Source organism: Pelodiscus sinensis, chromosome 8 (genome assembly GCF_052426305.1).
Source record: "Pelodiscus sinensis isolate ZL-2025 chromosome 8, ASM5242630v1, whole genome shotgun sequence".
Lineage (NCBI taxonomy): Eukaryota > Metazoa > Chordata > Testudines > Trionychidae > Pelodiscus > Pelodiscus sinensis.
Window position 1 is genome coordinate 20,941,723 of NC_143059.1, and position 18,754 is coordinate 20,960,476.

The 18,754-nt window shown below is 47.0% G+C and overlaps 1 protein-coding gene across 5 annotated transcripts in view; it reads right to left on the minus strand.

The window, feature by feature from the left end:
• The window catches only part of FAM13C (family with sequence similarity 13 member C), a 189,389-nt gene that overhangs the window by 85,528 nt on the left and 85,107 nt on the right, over positions 1–18,754 (minus strand). For all 5 annotated transcript variants that reach the window (XM_075934855.2, XM_075934854.2, XM_075934852.2 and 2 more), the window contains exon 6: positions 9,837–9,900. In XM_075934855.2, coding sequence (XP_075790970.2) covers positions 9,837–9,900 — 64 coding nt within the window. The remainder of the gene's footprint in view (positions 1–9,836; positions 9,901–18,754) is intronic.

The window sequence follows — 18,754 nt, forward strand, 5'->3', positions numbered from 1 at the left end:
TCAGGACCCTTGGGCCAAGAGGAGGAATGTGGAAATCTTCTCCCGCATGGCCGTATCCCTGGTGGAGTGAGGTCACCCTGCCCGTACCATGGAGCAAGTCAAGGCAAAGATAAAGGAGCTCTGTTAGGGGTACGTAAGGGCCACCAAGCATAAGGTGCGCTCAGAGACAGGACCCCACACATGCCCCTACTATCAAGAGCTCCACCACATCTTGGGGGGTGGGGAACTCTCTTCCCCACCCCCATCATGGTGGACTCAGGGCTGAAAACCCCAGTAGTCATCCACCCAGAGGTTGCCCCTGAGGCAGAGCCAGAGGGCCAGGGCCAGCACTAGCCAGAGGAGGAGGAGGAGCAGGAGCCAGGGACTGTCACCCTCTCCCTCAAGCCAGTCACTGGAAGCCAGAATGTCTCACAGGCCTCCTTGGAAGCCTGGGAGGGATCTTCAGGTGAGTTGGCACACTCACACACACACAGGGTGGGGGAGGCAGGCACACAGAGAGAGGGGGGCACAGTGTAGCTTGGGCTGCTCGGCCAGCACATGGTGCTGCAGTCTGTGTACGTGCAACCACATGCAGCGGAAGGGTGCGGCACGCGGGCACAGCAAGCAGCCCCTGAATATGGCTGGGATCCTGCTGCCAGGCTCATGCGTGGGCACACATGTCCTGCCCCCAGTAGGGAAGGGGGCACACCCAGCTGCAAGCAGGCTAGCTGCAAGGGCGCAGGCATGACCCCCTCGCACAGAACACAGGCATGCCTGCACGAGGTAGCAGCCACTCCCACAGACAGCCCAGCAAGCCACAGCTGTGTGTGCAGACCCCAGGGAGGGCCAGGCTGCTCACGGCTCCTCTGCTGCCCATGAGAGGATCCCACTGTGGCTGCACACTTCCCTTGCCTGGCTGGCCATGGTATGCGTGGGGGGGGGGAGGAGGTCCTCTGGCCACATTGGGGCCCCTGTGACACAGGGTGTGCTGTGCAGGCCACACATGGCCTTGCTCTCAGGACATCCCCCCCCATGGGCCGCGGACTGGTGTAGTTGCCGCTCACAGAGGATAGCATGGCCTCAGGGAATGTGTGTCCAGGGAGGACTGATGGCCTCTTCTTCTTGTGTGTTCTCCACAGCCGGACCAGCTGGGATGGAGGGCCTAACCACACCACCACTGCAGCCACCTGTCAGAGACAAGGGGACCCACAGATGACCCAGAGTGCTGAAGGACCTCACGCAGCAACACGTCAGTGTCATGCGCAACACACATGACACCCTCAATGCCGACCTGGAATGGCGGGAGCATGCATGGGCCGACATGATGGTGCGGTGTGACACCATGTGCAACGTCCTGTCCCGCATGGGGGAACACCCGCCTGATGCCGCTGCTTCTGCCTTCCACCCTCCTGCCACCCTCCTATGTCCATTGCCCATCCGTCTGGCCACCCTGCTATGCCTCTGATCCCTCCCCATGCCATACCTCTGCTCCCTCCCTTCCCAATGCCCATATCCCCTCCCCAAGTGATGCCTATGGCCCCTTCTCCTGCCCCCTCTGTCAACCCTGTTCCCACTCTAGGCACCTCTCCTGCCCAACCGTTTCTGGTCCCCAGATCCACCCAACCCCAAAGAGGTCCCTGCACCTGAGGTGGCACTGCAAGCTGTCCCACTACTCCTCCCACTCCGGATTCCCCCTCCTGGTCCTGATCCCCCCTCCCAGTCCTGATGCCCCCTCCCAGTTAAGATATCACCCCTCCCCCTGCTCACCTTCTCCTCATGTTCAATAAAGAAGCACTACTTTTTTGTTCAAACCAAACAGGTGTGTTTATTGGGAGCTCAGGGAAAAGGCAAGAGGAGGAGGTGAGAGGGGGAAGGAAAAGAGCGGAAAGGCAGAAGCCACCCTACCCCACATAAATGTTTGTAAAGTGGCCCAGTGGTTCCCCAGGGCCTGTAGGACTACTGAAAAGTAGCCCTTTCTGTTAATAAACTGGGCCGCTTGATGGTCCGGGGTCCAGATCGGAATGTGTGTTCTGTTGCTGGCTCCCTCACTGTTGGGGAACCTCCGGGCAGCAAATCCGCCCATGGTTGCGTCCAGGCCTCGAGACGGATGACTGCGCAGCAGCAGGGAGTTGATGGCCCGGACGATCTGCAGAAGGAGACAAAGAAACACACAAAACAGAGAATGTAAGAGGGGGGTTGTGTGAGCCCTTAGGAGGTGCCCATCCCCCTCCCCTCCTCTGCCTCCTCAACCCTCCAGGAGCCACCCCCTACGAGCCCATACGCCCCCCCCCCCAGCAGCAGGGCTGTGAGGGCAGGATGGCACAAGGCCTCAGGGCCAGGGCTCTCCCCCAGCCCCCACTCCGCCCCCTAAAGTCCCTGCCCCCCCGAGGGTCCCCCTTATCCAACACCCTCCCCTCTCCCAGGCAGAGACTACAGACCACAAGTTCCTTACCTGCATGGACTTCCCCTCCCCAAACTGGGTGGCTACTAAGCAGTAGCTGTCTGGGGTGATCAGCTTCTAGAGGGCTATTGTGACCCACTTCTGCAGGGGGATGGCAGGCCGCAGGTGGGTGTCACGTCTCTGGAGGGCGGGTGTGAGCCAGGCACATAGCTCTAGAAAGGTGGCCTTGCACTTCTAAAGTTGTGCAGCCACTGCTGGTTGTCCCACTGCTCCATGACTGGCTGGTCCCTCCTGTCCAAACTGGTCTCCAGCCTCCAGAACCTTCTGTGGAGCAGCTGCAGCCACACAGAGGGTGATAAGGAGGAGTTCTGAGTCCATGTCCAGCATTAACATGTAGGCAGCTGGAAGCAAGTGCTGCAGGAACTGCAGCATGGCCACTTGGGGCCGTCGCCTGCTCAGGGCCAGCTCCAGCTCCATAGCACACACTAAAGAAAAATGCTGTGGTGTCTCAAAAAAGAACAGGGCAACCACAGTAGGCACCACTGAAGCTTTGCCGTCCCTCAAGAGAGGTCCGTAAGCAGGCAGCAGAAACAGAGAAACGACTGTCCTTTAAGTTTGTGTCTCTGCAGGGCTCCGGCAACAGCACTCGGAGTAACTGGTGACCTAAAGCCTGGTTAGATCCAGTTCCGGGTGACATTATACGAGAGAGAGCATCCAATAGTGTGGACACAGTCTTGTGAAAAAGTGCATTGCTTTTGCGACCCACTTTGAAGGTGTGTGTCAAGGCTGATTCCCCACTCTGGCATGATAAATGCAAAAAGTGGGGGCCCGCAAAAGTGCCCCAAAACCTTATCTCTACAGGCTTTGGTATAAAACTTCCCCCCAAAATCCTAATTAACCTAGATTTTGGGGATAAAAAAATCTGCTGCCACCATCAAGTGCATTTGAACCCACAAACAGGGGTGGACACTTGAACCCAACCCCAGGGCACCCCAAACTCTTTTCTCCAAAGAGCTTGAAAAAGAAAGAGAAAATATAAACGTCAGTCTTTGGTTGCTATACCCTGGTCAGAGGCATGCAGATCCCACAGACAGATTTTCCAGGACACAGAATGAACCAATACCTGATTAATTAAAAAAAAGAAGAACTTTTATTATCAAAACAATACTCTTGTTACAATCATAGTTGGATTGGCTATATGGTAAGAGCCACCAATTAATAAACTCACGAGGAATTTTCCCATGGGCTCAAAACTTAGTTACAAAAGAGGAAAAGCCATTTCTAGCAGCACAGACATCAGATCCATAGTCCCACAACAGAAAACAAGAGGGGAGGAATAGCTCAGTGGTTTGATCATTGGCCTGCTACACCCAGGGTTGTGAGTTCAATCTTTGCAGAGGCCATTTACAGATTTGGGGCAAAATTTTGTCAGGGATGGTACTTGGTCCTGCTGTGAAGGCAAGGGACTGGACTCAATGACCTTTCAAGGTAAGGTCTCTTCCAGTTCTAGGAGATAGGCAATCTCCATTAATATAAAACTTAATGGATTTATCTAAACTTTACCCTACTTACACATTTTGAAGAGTCTTTTTCTTGGAGACATGTCTTCTGTCTCCTTCAATATCTAGGGAGCAAACTGGCCCAGAGACAAAAGAGGGAAAACCCCAAAATTCCTTTGTCTCAGTTTGAAATCCCTATTTGCATTTCTATTGGCTGACTGCTATCTGGCTAGGCACAGTTAACCCCTTAGTCCCCAGGCTGCTGGCCATCCCTCATGACCATGACAGTGTGGATGCACTTTTGCACAAGAACTTTCTGTGGAAGATCTCTTCCACAAAAAGCTTCTTGTGCAAAAAGCCTGCCTTGTAGATGTAGCCTCAGTTTACAAGGCAAATAGAGAGAATAGAAATAACCAAAACCTCCAGTTGGCATTCTCTGGACAGTGGTGTTGCCAGCTTCCATAATGGTTTCCCCAGTTTTCAAACTATGTTTTGCCCATCCCCAAATATCTAGCTTGTGAGGGAGACAGGGGATTCTCTTCCATGTAGAATATTTTTAAATAGATTTGTGTTTAATTATTAATGGTTTTTCAGATTTGTAAAACTGTCTGAGGCAAAAAGCATGATAAGCCACTCTTTCACCCTTGAAAATCCTTTAGAGTAATTATAGAGAAAAGGACAGGATTAGTATCTACTTGTTTGATTTCTGTATTGCAAGAAAATTAAAAGTGGCTTTACAACAATAGAAAAATCCTCCATTTATTAATCTTAAATCACAGTTCCAGCTAAAAATAAACTAGAATGTTTTCAGTACATATTCTTGGCAAAGAAAAATAGAGAGCTGCAGTATCTGTGTTGGCAGTTTGTATATCTTGAGGCACTATGACATTTTAAGTGCAGAATTTCCTATATGTAGAAGAAGCAGTAATAAGATACATCAAGATCTGCACTGTACTCGTATAAAGCCATGGCAGTGGTGTAAGGATTCAAAATGTCTTCAAAGACTCAGTGAATATTTCTTAGCATGACACCTGCCCACCTGAGTTTGCATTAATCCTGAAATATATTTTAGAGGAAGCTTAATTAAATTTTACTCTGATTACATTCCCCTGGGCCATTCCTCTGTCATTACCAATAAATATGATCCATTTTAACAGTATATTTTAATTGCTTTTTATTTAATACATTTACTGTATTTTCTCTTACCATTTCAAGTCTGTTCTGCATGAATTTTAAATTCTGTAATTTTTATTGTAGAAGTTTCTTCAGCTGGGCTGTGAGAAGAACTAACAATTTAGTCAAGTAAATTTCTCATGTACTTTACATCCAGGCATCAGACTAGTATGGGACATTTCCAAATGCCCCTCTTCCTATAGTTGGATGTGAGTGGTGTCATATTATTTATATTACAATTTTTTAATATTGACCTAAGCTGTGGGGACATCAGCACATAGAAAAGCACTCAAATTCAGTGATTACACTCAAATTCTCTTAAAGGGACAAATGGTGGTTTTCTATTAATGCATGTCAAGGCCCTATTAATAGGTATGGTTGTTATCTGGCTCATTGTGGTAACAATCTTACTTTTTTCATGGCATGACAGTGATGTCCCCATTTCCTCTCCTATCCCACCCCCCTCACCTTTTATCTCTGCTGCTTTATTCTACACTTTATAAACCCTTTTCTTGTTCAGAAACTTGTAGGCTACGTCTACACTGGCATGAATTTCTGAAAATGCTTTTAACGAAAAAGTTTTCCGTTAAAAGCATTTTCGGAAAAGCGCGTCTAGATTGGCAGAATGCTTTTCCGCAAAAGCACTTTTTGCGGAAAAGCGTCCGTGGCCAATCTAGACGCAGTTTTCTGCAAAAAGTACTATGCTGTCTACACTGGCCCTTTGGCGCAAAAGTCTTTCGGAAAAAGACTTTTGCCCGAACGGGAGCAGCATAGTTTTTCCGGAAAAGCACTGATGATTTTACATGAGATCGTCAGTGCTTTTCCAGAAATTCAAGTGGCCAGTGTAGACAGCTGGCAAGTTTTCCGGAAAAGCAGGTGATTTTCCAGAAAAACTTGCCAGTCTAGACACAGCCGTAGAGTGTAGCAGGCCTTTACACCATCGTGACATCTCCTTCATTTGTGAAGCTGCTTTGTAAGGGAGCCCATTTCCTAGGCAAATTGCACAGCCTGTATTTTGGCTTCCAATACATTGAGTCAATTTGTCTGAGTCTGGTGTAAGACTGCTCATTGTTTGATACACAGTATGAGCTTTCTGTCACACTGCCAAGGCTGTTCCCCACTCTGGCACTTTGAGTGCAATAGGTGGGGGCTCACAAAAGACTTTAAAATAGGACTCTATAGGCCTCTGCTTAAAGCTCCCCAAGGTCCAGATTCCCTGACCTTGGGTGATGTCCTGCCACCACCCAAGTGAAAAAAAACCTTTTTGAACCCAGGAAGATTCACTTGGGGACTTCTGCCAAGGTATGGCTACACTGGGGGAAAAGGGGGGGGGGGTTCTGAAGAAGGTATGCAAATTGCAATCGCATTTCCAAATCTTCTTCCGAATCTTTTTCTGGAAGAGGTTTCTCCAATTTTGGCCTGTCTACACGGGGCCAAATGTTGGGAAAAAACCTATTTCGGAAGCCCCCTTATTCCTCGTAAAACAGAAAAAGAATCGGAAGAAGATATACAAATGCGAGAGCAATTTGCATACCTTCTTCAAACTCCCCCCCCCACAGTGTAGCTGTACCCCCAGAGGGGTACGCCAAGCTCTTTTACAAGAGAGCTCAAAAAAAAAAGACCAGTCTTAGACACACTCACCTCCTATTACTTTCCAGGACACAAGAATCAGATCATAGCCTTAAAAAAGGTGATTTTATTAACAAAACAAAAAAATATACACGGTAAAGCATACCTAGTTGCTAGGTGTTATAGAGCAACTGAGAAACAGATTTAAGTACAGAGAATTGCTTCCCTGACATTCATCTTTAGTTACAGTATTGGAGGTGGGGGAGGCACATGGACTCAGCACAAAGGAATTTAACCAAACTACAAAACAAAGAAAATAACCTGATCATGTCTAATTAACCATTCCCTAACATTTACATAGCCATAGCTTCAAGTCCAGTCCATTTCTAGGCATGAGGATTTCTGCCTGGTTCAATTAATCTCCCCCCAGCTCCAGAGCTTCTTGTCTGAACTGCAGCAGGCAGATTCCTTTTCAATTCAAATCTCAACACTCTCCTCCCATTGTTTCTCCTGGTTCCCTGCCAACACTTCCTGGCTACTCTGGGTTTAACACTTTGGTTACTGAATGCTGGGATGTTTAGAAAAGGGCAGCACCCTTCCCATCCATCACACACACACACACACACAGAGCTTCATTGTATTGTGTTCTTTTGTCATGTTTTGACACCCACGTTACAATCAACTATTATTTCAATAGTCACAAATATGTGCAATTTCCTTTGTTTTCATTTCTTCCTTTTCTCTCTCTCACCATTTGCACTGATGGTCACCAGCTAAATGTATCAAGCACCAATTTTTTTTTATTATTATTATTTTTTTTTGCCTTGTGGAGTTTTCCAACTACTTTGTCCCTTCCCTCAGCTATTTCTCTGGGATGTAAAGGCTTTGATATAGCCTAACTATATAAACAAACTGCAAGTGCTGTTCCAATGTATTCCATTGTGCTGTGAGGACCAAAAAGAAAAAAATAAACACTCCTGTACCAACTTAAGATCTCTCTCAATATTGCCAGCAGTCACTTAGAAAATAATAGTTGCCTACCTTTTGTAATTATTGTTCTTTGAGGTGTTGCTCATATCCATTTGGTATGTGTGCACCACGGCCATGATCATTGCAAGATTTTTCCTCTGGGAGTACCTGTTGGATCAGCTATGGAGACCACTTGAATGGTGCCTCCATGGTGTGGTGTATAGGTCTCTGCTAACCGTCCACCCCTCAGGTTCTTCTTGCTGGCTACTCCAACATAGGGGAGGTGAGTGGAATTTGGAATGGAATTGAGCAATACATCTTCAAGAACTGTTACAAATGGTAGGTAACTATTTTTTCTTCTTCAAGTGATTGCTCATGTGCATTCCAATAGGTGAGTTCAGAGCAGTATACTTAGAGGAGGGGTTGGAGTTCATTGCTCATTTCTCTGCTGAATGTTGCATCATCTCTTGCTCATTGGGTGATGGTGTAATGTGACATGAAGGTATGAATAGAGAATCATATCACTGCCTTGCAAATGGGAACTTGTGTGGGGAATATCAGCAAGGAAGCCTGTGCTCTCATGGAGTGAGCTGTCAGTGCTGGGCCTGGGACCGTGGCCAGGTCTTGGCGGCACCTGATGCAGGATGTGATCCATAATGGGAGACACTGGGACAAGATGGGTAGTCCCCTCTTTCTTTCATTCACTGCAATAATGAGCTCTGGTGATTTACAAAATGACTTTGTGCATTCAATATAGAAGTGCATCTGACATCAAAAGAATGAAGAGCCTGCTCCTTAGAGTTGGCATGGGGCTTTGAGAAGAACATCAGTAGGAAAATATTCTCATTGACTTGGAAGTGGGATGCTTCCAGGACCATGCAAGTGGGATGGGAATGATCACCACCTTGTCCTGCCAAATCTTGAGGAGGACTTTGTGTACTAGTGGTAAGGGAGGAAATGCACAATGCAGGTGATTGGACCAAGGAATGTGGAACATGTCTACTACTGAATCATGGCGATGATTTCGAAAGGAGCAGGACTTATGGCACTTCCTGTTGTTCATTCTTGCAAATATGCCCATCTAGGGATGATCCCACCTCTGGGAGATGGATAGGATGATCTCTGTCCTGAGGGACACTCATGGGTGTTGAAGGAGCCACTGAGGTGTTCTGGGCCCTTGGCAGGTGGGAGGGTTGCTGATGGACCTGGTGCTCTATGCAAAAGTGCCACCAGTGGAGGGCTTTAAGACAAAGGGAGAGGAGAGAGCACCACCCTCTCCCTGTATATAGTTCATTGATGTTGTGTTGTCTGTTGGTGCAGAGACACACTTGCCCTGTAGCCAGAGAAGGAAGGTCTGGCAGGTGAGGTGAACTACCCTGACTCTCTAACACTGATGTGCAGGGAGAGTTCCCAAGACCATAGCCCCTGACTACTGGAGTTGCTCAGGTGTGTTCCCCAGCCTGTCTCTATGCACTTATGACCAGAGATAGGGAGCGTTGGGAGTTGGTAGATGGCACTCCCACACAGCCACCAATTATGGGAGTGGAGAAGCGGGGAAGGTGACCAGACAGTCCAATGGGTCCCTGCTGGGCTTGTACATTCTGGAAAACCAGCTCTGCAAGGGGTGGAGCCACAACCTGGCATGCTGCACAACAAATGTGCAGGCCACCATGTGCCCCACAAGCCCCATGCACCTTCTTGCTGTGATGGTTGGGAACCTTTGGAAATTGCGGCAGAGGTCCATGATCACACAAAAATGAATACCTGGGAGGAAAGCTCTCATATGCATAGAGTCCAAGAGAGCCCCGATGACCTCTATCTTTTGCTGAGCAAGAGAACAAGCGCCCCAATGACAATCACTGGGATGGATTGTCAGCAGAGCACCATAGACTCCACCAGGAAGGTGCCACTCCACAGGGCTCCACAGCCAACCCAATGGGTACTCCTAGGAAAAGAACCTTCCGAAGCTCATGCATACAGCATACACACATCTGTTGGAATGCACATCACTTGAAGAAGTATCATTGTTAAGAAAAAATGTCCCTTTTTATTTGCCTTTTAGTTTTTGAGCATTGGGTGATATTTTGAAATGTTTCTCTGCAAACATGAAAGCTAAAAACTTTCATTTTAAAAAAGTAAGCCAAGATTCTTATGTAGTCATATGATTCTACGAGCTGCAGGTTTATGTTAAATGTTAAATATTGTCTGATTAACAACACTGCAGTTACAATTTTGGTTACACTTACCTCATTTAAATTCTGCAATTGTTCAGTAGTTTCCTTTGGGGAAAGAAATGGATGCTGATCTATTCTACAACAGAAAAATAGAAAAATTCCATTGAATGTCTCATTTTTCTCACTGCAAATATTTCATATATGTGAATTTACACTACTGTATGCTATGCTATCGTTTCTGTGATAAGATTATACAATACTGTACTGAAAAAATAAACTTCCTATGAAATTTACCTCAGAATTCTGTGCAACTCATTTAAATATGCTGCAAAGGTAAATACTGTTCAGCATAATAGTAATTGTATTTGGAATCACTTGTGATGCATTTATACCACAAATGCTGTTTTGAAAACTATCACAGTTAATAATTAGGTTTAAAAAATCTAAAAAACAAAAGCCTCTAACAATTTGGGATCTTTCCTTGAAAGAATGTATGCAAAGTAGGGGCCCTGTACTGGCAGCACTACCAAACTGCTTACGGATATGCTTAAACACATCACTGCACTCAGAGAGTCTGTCTACACTGCAGTCTGTCTACACTGTGTCAGGTGATTTGGTCTCCTGGACTCTAGGACTTGGGGAAGTGGAAGGATCCCAAAGCCCACACTGCAGCCCAAGCTGCAACATCTCCACTGCAATTAAACAGCTCCTTAGCTTGAGCCCTGCAAGCCTGAGTCAGCTGGCACATGGCAACCACAAACGCCTCACTGAAGTGTGTATATACAGACCAAGGAAGCTTCCTGACCCTTCAGCTATGGCACTTCTGAGTAGAGGCACTGACCCCATGGGTGCTCCAGGGCTGGAGCCCATAGAAAAAAATAGTGGGTGCTTAGCATGCACTGGAAGCCCCATTGATTAGCTCCTCCCATGCCCCAGCATCTCCCACCCACCATGGGCCAGCTGTTCATGCAGGACATTTTAACCGAGAGGGGAGGAGGTGGCTGGAGGAGGTGGGGCAAAGATGGGAGCTTGGAGGAAGGGGTGAAGTGAGTGTAGGGCCTGGGGCAGAGAAGTTAGTCGAACATTCCCCACAGAAACTCAGAAAGCCAGCGCCTCTGCTTCTCAGGGCTCCATCCTCTCCTTCATCCTGCTCAAATTCTATGGGAAACTGGGAGGGGAGACTGCTGATACTGTTTATGGTGTCCCAAAACATTGTTATGTTAAATGAAAACAGCACCATCTCTAAGGGTATGTCTACACTACTACCCTAGTTCGAACTAGGGTGGTTAATGTAGGCAACCGAAGTTGCAAATGAATCCCAGGATTTGAATTTCCTGGGCTTCATTTGCATCTTGCTGGGCGCCGCCATTTTTAAAGCCCCCGTAGTTCAGACTCCGTGCCCGCGGCTACACGTGGCACGGAGTAGGTAGTTCGAATTAGGCTTTCTAATTCGAACTACTGTTACTCCTCGTGCAACTGCCCGCAGCTGCAATGAGGTGTAACAGTTAATCCGAACTAAGTCCTTAGTTCGGATTAACTTCTGACTGCCGCGTGTAGCCACGGGCAGTCAGTTTGAACTAAGGGGATTTAAAAATGGCGCCCGCCCGGGAACATACAAATGAAGCCCGGGATATTTAAATCCTGGGCTTCATTTGCAAATTCGAATGCCTACATTAGCCACCCTAGTTCAAACTAGGGGGCTAGTATAGACATACCATAAGAACTGAAGTCACGTGTGTGGCCTGGAGCCATACCCATTGCGGCCAGCAGAGTGGCTGGTGAGAGCGACTGGCGGGCAGCCAGCAGAGCAGCTGGTGGAGAAAGTGGACCACAGGAGCAGCAAAAAGGTGGCATGGCCTCAGGCTTAATGAATGGAGTCATCAGGGTGATGTGTCTGGGTCCGCACTGACTGGACAGAGCTGTAAATGGAGCATTTGAAGTAGGGTACAGAGAAAGTTTGGGTAGGTGAATGGGACCCTTACCTTGTTGGACTAGTGAGCCTAAGAGGTAAAGGACATTGCTCAATTCATTTGAGCAGGGATGGTTACTCGTGGGTTGGTTATGAACTCTGGTTAATGCCATGTGACCTCTCTCTCTCTTCTATTAAAAGTTTCTTTTCTACGCTCAGACTCTGTGCTTGCGGGTGGGGAAGCATTGCCTCTCAGAGGCGCCCAAAGGTGTGTGAATTTCCCAGGCTACTGGGTGGGGGCTCGAGCCAGTTGTGTGTGAGATGGATGAAAAGGGACCCTTAGGTATTGAACTCGGCCCTGGCTGCTGCTGGCGCTACCTGGCAGAAGGGTTACATAGTGAAGGTGATTGTATAAGCCACTATAATGCACCAGGAAACTACCAAGGTTCAGGTGGCTGCCCAGCAAGTGTTAGTTCAGCTACATCATGAAACTAACCAGCTGCTGATGAGCCAGGCTTCCCAAGACTGAGCCACCCTGCAGGAGGTGATAATGCAGCTGAAGGCTCTGGCCATCCAGGGGCACACTAAGGGGCACAAGATGGAGCTCAATTGCTGCATGCCAGCAGTTATCTCCAGATGACAGGGGAGGACGATGCGGAGACGTACCTCCTGGCCTTTGAGAGGTCTACCCTGTGGGAAGGCTGGCCCCGAGCCCAGTGGCCAAGCATCCTGGCTCCGTTCCTGTGCAGTGAGGCCCAGTAGGCCTATTCTGACATACCCAAGGAGATGGCTACTCTCCCAACTGAAGGCATTTCTTAGCCAGGTCCAGAACAACAACCACCGTCCAAGCCCAAAGATTCCATCAGTGGAGATACTAAGAGGGCAAAGCACTAAGGTCCCAATCATTCCACCTGATCCACCTCACCCAAAAATGATTGCGGCCCGAGACCCACAGCCCACAAAAGATCGTGGAAATTGTCATTCTGAAGCAGTATACGAGGGGCCATCACCCAAACTGTGAATATGGATCAGCTATGTTGAGATAGTGGCCCTTGTCGAGAGACAGTTAACAGGAAAAGATCTCTCATGACCTCTCAGGAAAGGAGTCCAGCAGGGTAAAAAGCTTGCCCTGGTTCCAAGGGCCTGCCTCCCTGAACCTTCAGACAGGGCTTGGCATCGGAGAAAAGAGATGGGAGAGCAGCTGGAGGCAAAGGGGGGACTTGGGGACCAGGAGAAGAAAGGTCAGGGGGTAAGGCCCAGCAGCCCAAGAAATAGGGGGATGCACTGCATAGGGTATTGATTCTGTGCATGTGGGGAGGTAGGGTATATAGCGGCACAATGCCTAAGTATGGAGTAACCCATGCAGTGCAACCTTGGAGACCTGAAGGGCCCATGCAGCCTGATAAATCTGCACACTGTGCACACTGGTTGCTCCCCCAGGTAACAATGATTTACACTGGGCTTGATAGTAAATAAAAGTGATTTTATGAAGTACAAGCAGTAAGATTTAAGTGGTACTATGTGAGAACAAGCAGTGCAAAGTAGATTACAAACTTAAAATAACAGAAAACGCTCTGCTAATCCTACACTAAAATCTCAGTACAAACTTATTACAAATTCACCCTAAAACTGTTCCTTTCCACCTAAACCTTCAAACCAGGGAAGCTCCTTACCCTGGGGTCTTTGGATCCTTTCTTGGGAGTGCCTCAGCCAAAGGTCTGCTAGTTTTCTATTGTTTTAAAGATTCCCACTTTTGCATGAGAAGTTACTTGGCCAGTCCCTACAGTTAGAGAGGTCATGTGACTTCTTAAGACCAACCACTGCTAATACTTACAGACAAAAGGCTATTTGGATATGATTGCCCAGACATTGAGGCATTCCAGCATTTGGAAACACCCTTGATGGCTTTCCTTTGCACATTTAAAACCATAAACCTTTCCACATTCCATAGGTCTAATTTTACACACCAGAGTGATACATACATCAAAACAAGAACAACAGATCCAGCGGATTATGACATGAAGATTGATAGGTTACATGAGACAATTTGTCCAAAGCATCTTTGAGTTAGGTATATTCATGTCCACAAGTCCATTTTCTATAGCATGGGGGCGGGGTGGTCCTTCACACTACCCTTAAATCATCAGCTATTGGTATTACTCAGATTGGAGATATTATCTGCATTTTAGGTGTGTGATTCTCTTGCATCACATTGCTTGTATTATACAAAATGATACTGAAGTAATATTTTCTCATTGCTGTGTTCCTTAGACTCTCACAAATACTAGATACTTCCTGAAGTCATCCTAGCAAGCAAAATATTTTTTTCCTTTCTGTCAAGACCATTTACATTGATGGTAGTTACATGTGCATGTTGAGCTAAATACACACCATAGTCCTTTTTTATAATTAAGCATAATTGGTCTGCTAGGCAAATGCAAATTGACTGATAGTAACCTAGCAACAGAGTACATGTTATTTAATAACTTAAGGCCTGTTCCTTCTCTCATTTAAAATCAGTTACAAAGCAACCACTATCCTCAGCAGAATGGAACCCTTATTTTTCATCTGAAGGGATGCATTACATTATTCTACACTCTAACAGAAAATTTAAATAACAGTGGACAACTCTGCCTTCCATGTAATCTAGATCGTGAAAAATAAGAAAAATGTGATTCTCTATTATTGCTATTTTCCATATTTTAGAAAGAGGCAGAGTAAATATTTGAAAGGCTTGGTTGGTGAGCTTGCTGACACTGTACAGGAGTGTAACACCACTGATTTCAGCAGAGAAACTCCTGGTTTATCGTGGTGTAGATGACATAAGGTCAATATTGAATATCTGCAACGCTTGTGGACATGCCCCCCCCCCCCACACACACACACACAAAGAGGAAAGGATAAACATATCAAAATAAATATAGCTTAGCAATAGAGCTGAGCTATTAAAGAACAAGGCCAGAAGACACTAATTACTGGATTATGAATGAAGTCATTCTGTATGCCATATTTTGAAATAAAATCAGAATGTTAGTTGTAGATGCTGTAAACATTAGAAATTTGAAAAATTGCAGAAGGACTAATGAAGCAAATTTTCTGGATTGATGCTGATTAAAAATAGATCTCTTCACTCAAATAGTATACTTGATATTCCTCTTTCAAGGGTCCAATGCAGCTCTAGATTAGTCTTTGCGCATCCCCTGAATCAGCTGGCTTGTGTACATTTCCAACTGCACAGGCAGGGAGCCAGTATAGCAGTGGAGACCTGGTAAACTGTGGGGCACGTGTAGACCCCATTCACATTTTACCCATTGCTGTACACCCACTGCCTTCTGAGAAGAAGAAACATTTGGCTGGAGAGGAAACATTTCCTGGCCTAAGTGATAATAATCCAAACTTCTCAAGTAATTAGCTTCTTTTAAATACATGGCAAGTCAGGGGTTTTCCCAGTTTTTTTCCCGATTCTTTAAGATAAGAAGAATCATAGAGCTATAAAGATTAAACTATCGTGTGGCTTGAAAATAAGTTGTAATAAACAATGGAAGACCAAATTGTGGCCTCATATTGGGTAACAGCACATAACTCTATAATTGCTCTCCGTTGTTTAAACAAAGCCAATCACATGTAATATGTGAAAAACATTTTTAAGACAATTTTGCAGGGATTGTACATCAGGGCTGAGACAACAGCTTTCCCATCCTTTCTGTTATGGAGAGGTAATCCTCAAATCCCAATGTTTGCTTCTTGGGAAGCATATTCACTTTTTTCTCCCAAAGATGCAGATTGAACTGTGCAGTGATCCAAATCCCATTATTTTTGCCTGGTAGAATAGTATTCAGTGCAATTACTAACAACAGTATTAGAAACTCAGTTTTAATGTGGGTACAGCACTTTCCTCAGGGCAATTGGTGTTTAATTGAAGTGACTTTGCTGCTCATGAAACATTCTGGACAGACATTTCTCTTCTATTCACAAAATAGATATGCAAAGGCTACAGCAGGATAGTACTTCTCCATCACCCTAACCATTGTTCTAAGCTCTAAATTAGAATGCTCTCTTCAAACCTGCACATCATCCCACCTCTCTTGCCTCATTCAAATCCTTCCTAAAACTCACCCTTGTCGGTCTTGCCTGTTAAAAATGGCTGGGAGAAAAGAACACAGTAAAGCAGGGGTGGGCAAAAGCCACTCAGTGGGCCAGATCCAGGAGCTGTCCAGGAGGTGCAAACACTTTCAACTGCTTCGGTTCAAAGGGCTTGTGCCTGCTGGGCAGCTGCCAGGCAACAGGTTAGCAGTGGGGCCAGGAGCTACCAGCCATGTTATGTAAATTCTAAGCCTCCACCCCACACAACTCTGGGAGGAGGCTAGCCCCCAGCACCCTCCCCTCTGCTCCAGGTCCCTTCCACTGGCCAGAAGTCGGGGGGAGGGACCCCAGGCCAAGCAAAGCTCCAATAGGGTAGCTCTCCACCCCATTCTTTCTGCCCGAGGCCCTGCCCCTTCTGCCTGATGCCCTGTCCCTTCCGGGTCAGCTCACAGCCACTTCCATAATTTGTGAAGTGGCCCCTTCAGAAATTATTGCCCACCCCTGCAGTAAAGGAATAGAAACATCAAGATGTGCACCTGGTCCAGCAGGTGATTTTACTGTCACTCCATCATTTCTCTCTCACTCCCCCTCCTACTTCTCTGTATATGAATCTCATTTGCCATGCCTAGAATTAAGATTTCTCTACTAAGCATGGACTGCATCCAAACTTTCCAACCTGGATGGCTCTTGAATCCATATTTAGACACCTAAATATAAATGGCCTATTTTTCAGAGATGGTGAGCATCTTCATACTATTGACTAATCATGTTATTAAACCTGGAGGATGCCGAGGAAGAGAGAGAGACCAGCCCTGCAGCCCGGGAGGGGAGGGTCAGATAGGGTATGAACGCCCCAGCGGGAGCAGACTTGGGGAAGAGGCGAAAGAGACTCCAGAGCCGCTATGGCAATGAGCATCATGCTGGGACACCCTGACGGTAAGACTGCACCACGTATAATGAATTGACCGAGCCCCGAGATGGGGGCAAGGAGTAGGAAGTGGCCTCAGTTGTGCATTTTATGGCCCATGGGTTGACGTGCTTCGGGAGGATTCCCCGTCAACCAGGCAAGGGAGCAGTTGTGACCCCACCTTAGGGCTCTGTGCCGGGACCCAGAGGAGAGGAAGGGCACAGGTCCCCCTACTCCACCACTTGTGGCCAAAGACCAGCAATTGTGGACAAACGGGGACTCTCATTCATAGTGAAAGTGGATGTTGTTTGTCCATCGTGGTCGATGAAGACCTCAACACCACTAAGTGCTTTGAGATTGGATACAGTGTGACCGAAGATGACTTATCAGGCCAATTCAGGCACCAAATGTCCTGGAACATATCGGGCAGACATGTGTAGGCATTGCAATCGTCGCGCTGGTAGCTTTGGACTTGCGCAGCACGTGCTTGTGTTGTGCTTCAGAGATGCGCCCTGTTTCGAGAACTTGGCATCCCTTGTGAATGAGACTGCGCCAGGCAGGGCGGTTGTGTGCCAGCGATTCCCAGGTGGTTGTATCAATTCTGACTTCAGGGAGGCCTTGAGTGTGTCTTTGTAATGATTCCTCTGTCCACCATGCGAGCGATTACCAGTAGAGAGTTCCCCAAAAAGGAGCTGCTTAGGTATACGTTCGTCCGGCATACGAATGACATGACCTGCCCATCTAATCTATGCACTCATCAGCAGAGTGTGGACTGACGGTAAACTTGCTCTAGAGAGAACCTCAGTGTCTGGTATTTTGTCTTGCCATCCGATGCGTAATATTCTGCGAAGACAAGTCATGTGGAAGTGATTAAGCAGTCTTGCATGCCTCCGATACACGGTCCACGTTTCACAGGCATACAGGAGGGTGGTGAGTACCACGGCTCTGTAGACCTTCAGTTTTGTTGCTTGGCTGATTCCTCGACGTTCCCATACAGTGGGACACAGTCTACCAAAAGCAAAACTTGCCTTCGCTATTCTGCATGTGACTTCTATGTCAATGTTAGCTGCATGGGAAAGAGTACTGCCGAGGTAATTGAACTGGTCCACTGCCTGTAGCATCCGCCCTGTGACTGTGATTGTGGGTTTTGTGTACGGTGCATAAGGGACAGGCTGATACATGACTTCGGTCTTTCTGCTGTTGATGGTGAGTCCAAAGTTGTCACAAGCTGTGCAGAACTTGTCCACACTGACTTGCATCTCTGCTTCAGAGCCAGCATACAAGGCGCAATCATCGGCAAACAAGAAGTCTCTCAGAACAGTTTCTTTCACTTTGGTGACAGCCTGAAGTCTCCTCAGGTTGAAAAGATTCCTGTCCATGCTGTACTTAAGGCTGATTCCGGCAACGCTGTCCTGGAAGGCATCATTCAGCATAGCAGTAAACATGTTGCTGAACAGTGTAGGTGCAAGTACACAGCCCTGTTTGATGCCATTGGTGACTGGGAATGCCTTAGAAGAATCTCCACCATCTAGCACTCTGGCCATCATGCCATCATGAAACTGGCGTACCATCTGAATGAATTTGGGGGGGCAGCCAAACTTTGACATGATCCTCCACAGACTTTGTCGGCTGACAGTGTCGAAGGCTTTTGTGAGGTCAACAAAGGTTGTGTAAAGTTCACGATTCTGCTCCTGACACTTCTCCTGAAGTTGGCACGTGGCAAAGATCATGTCAATAGTCCCATGGCCCTTACAAAAGCCACATTGTGACTCTGGCAGGAGGCCACACTCCAGATGAGTGACCAGACGATTTAACATCACTCTTGCAAGGATTTTACCTGCGATGGAAAGCAGCGAAATTCCCCGATGATTGTCACATACCTGTCGATTGCCCTTCCTCTTATAGAGGTGTACAATGGATGCATCCTTGAGCTCCTGAGGAATGGATCCTTGCTCCCAAAAAGACTGGAACAACTCGGTGAGCTTCTCTGTGAGTACGTGACCACCGGCTTTATAGACCTCTGCAGGTATAGCATCTGCCCCTGGAGCTTTGCTGCTGGATAGCTGGCTAACAACTTGTGAAACTTCGGCT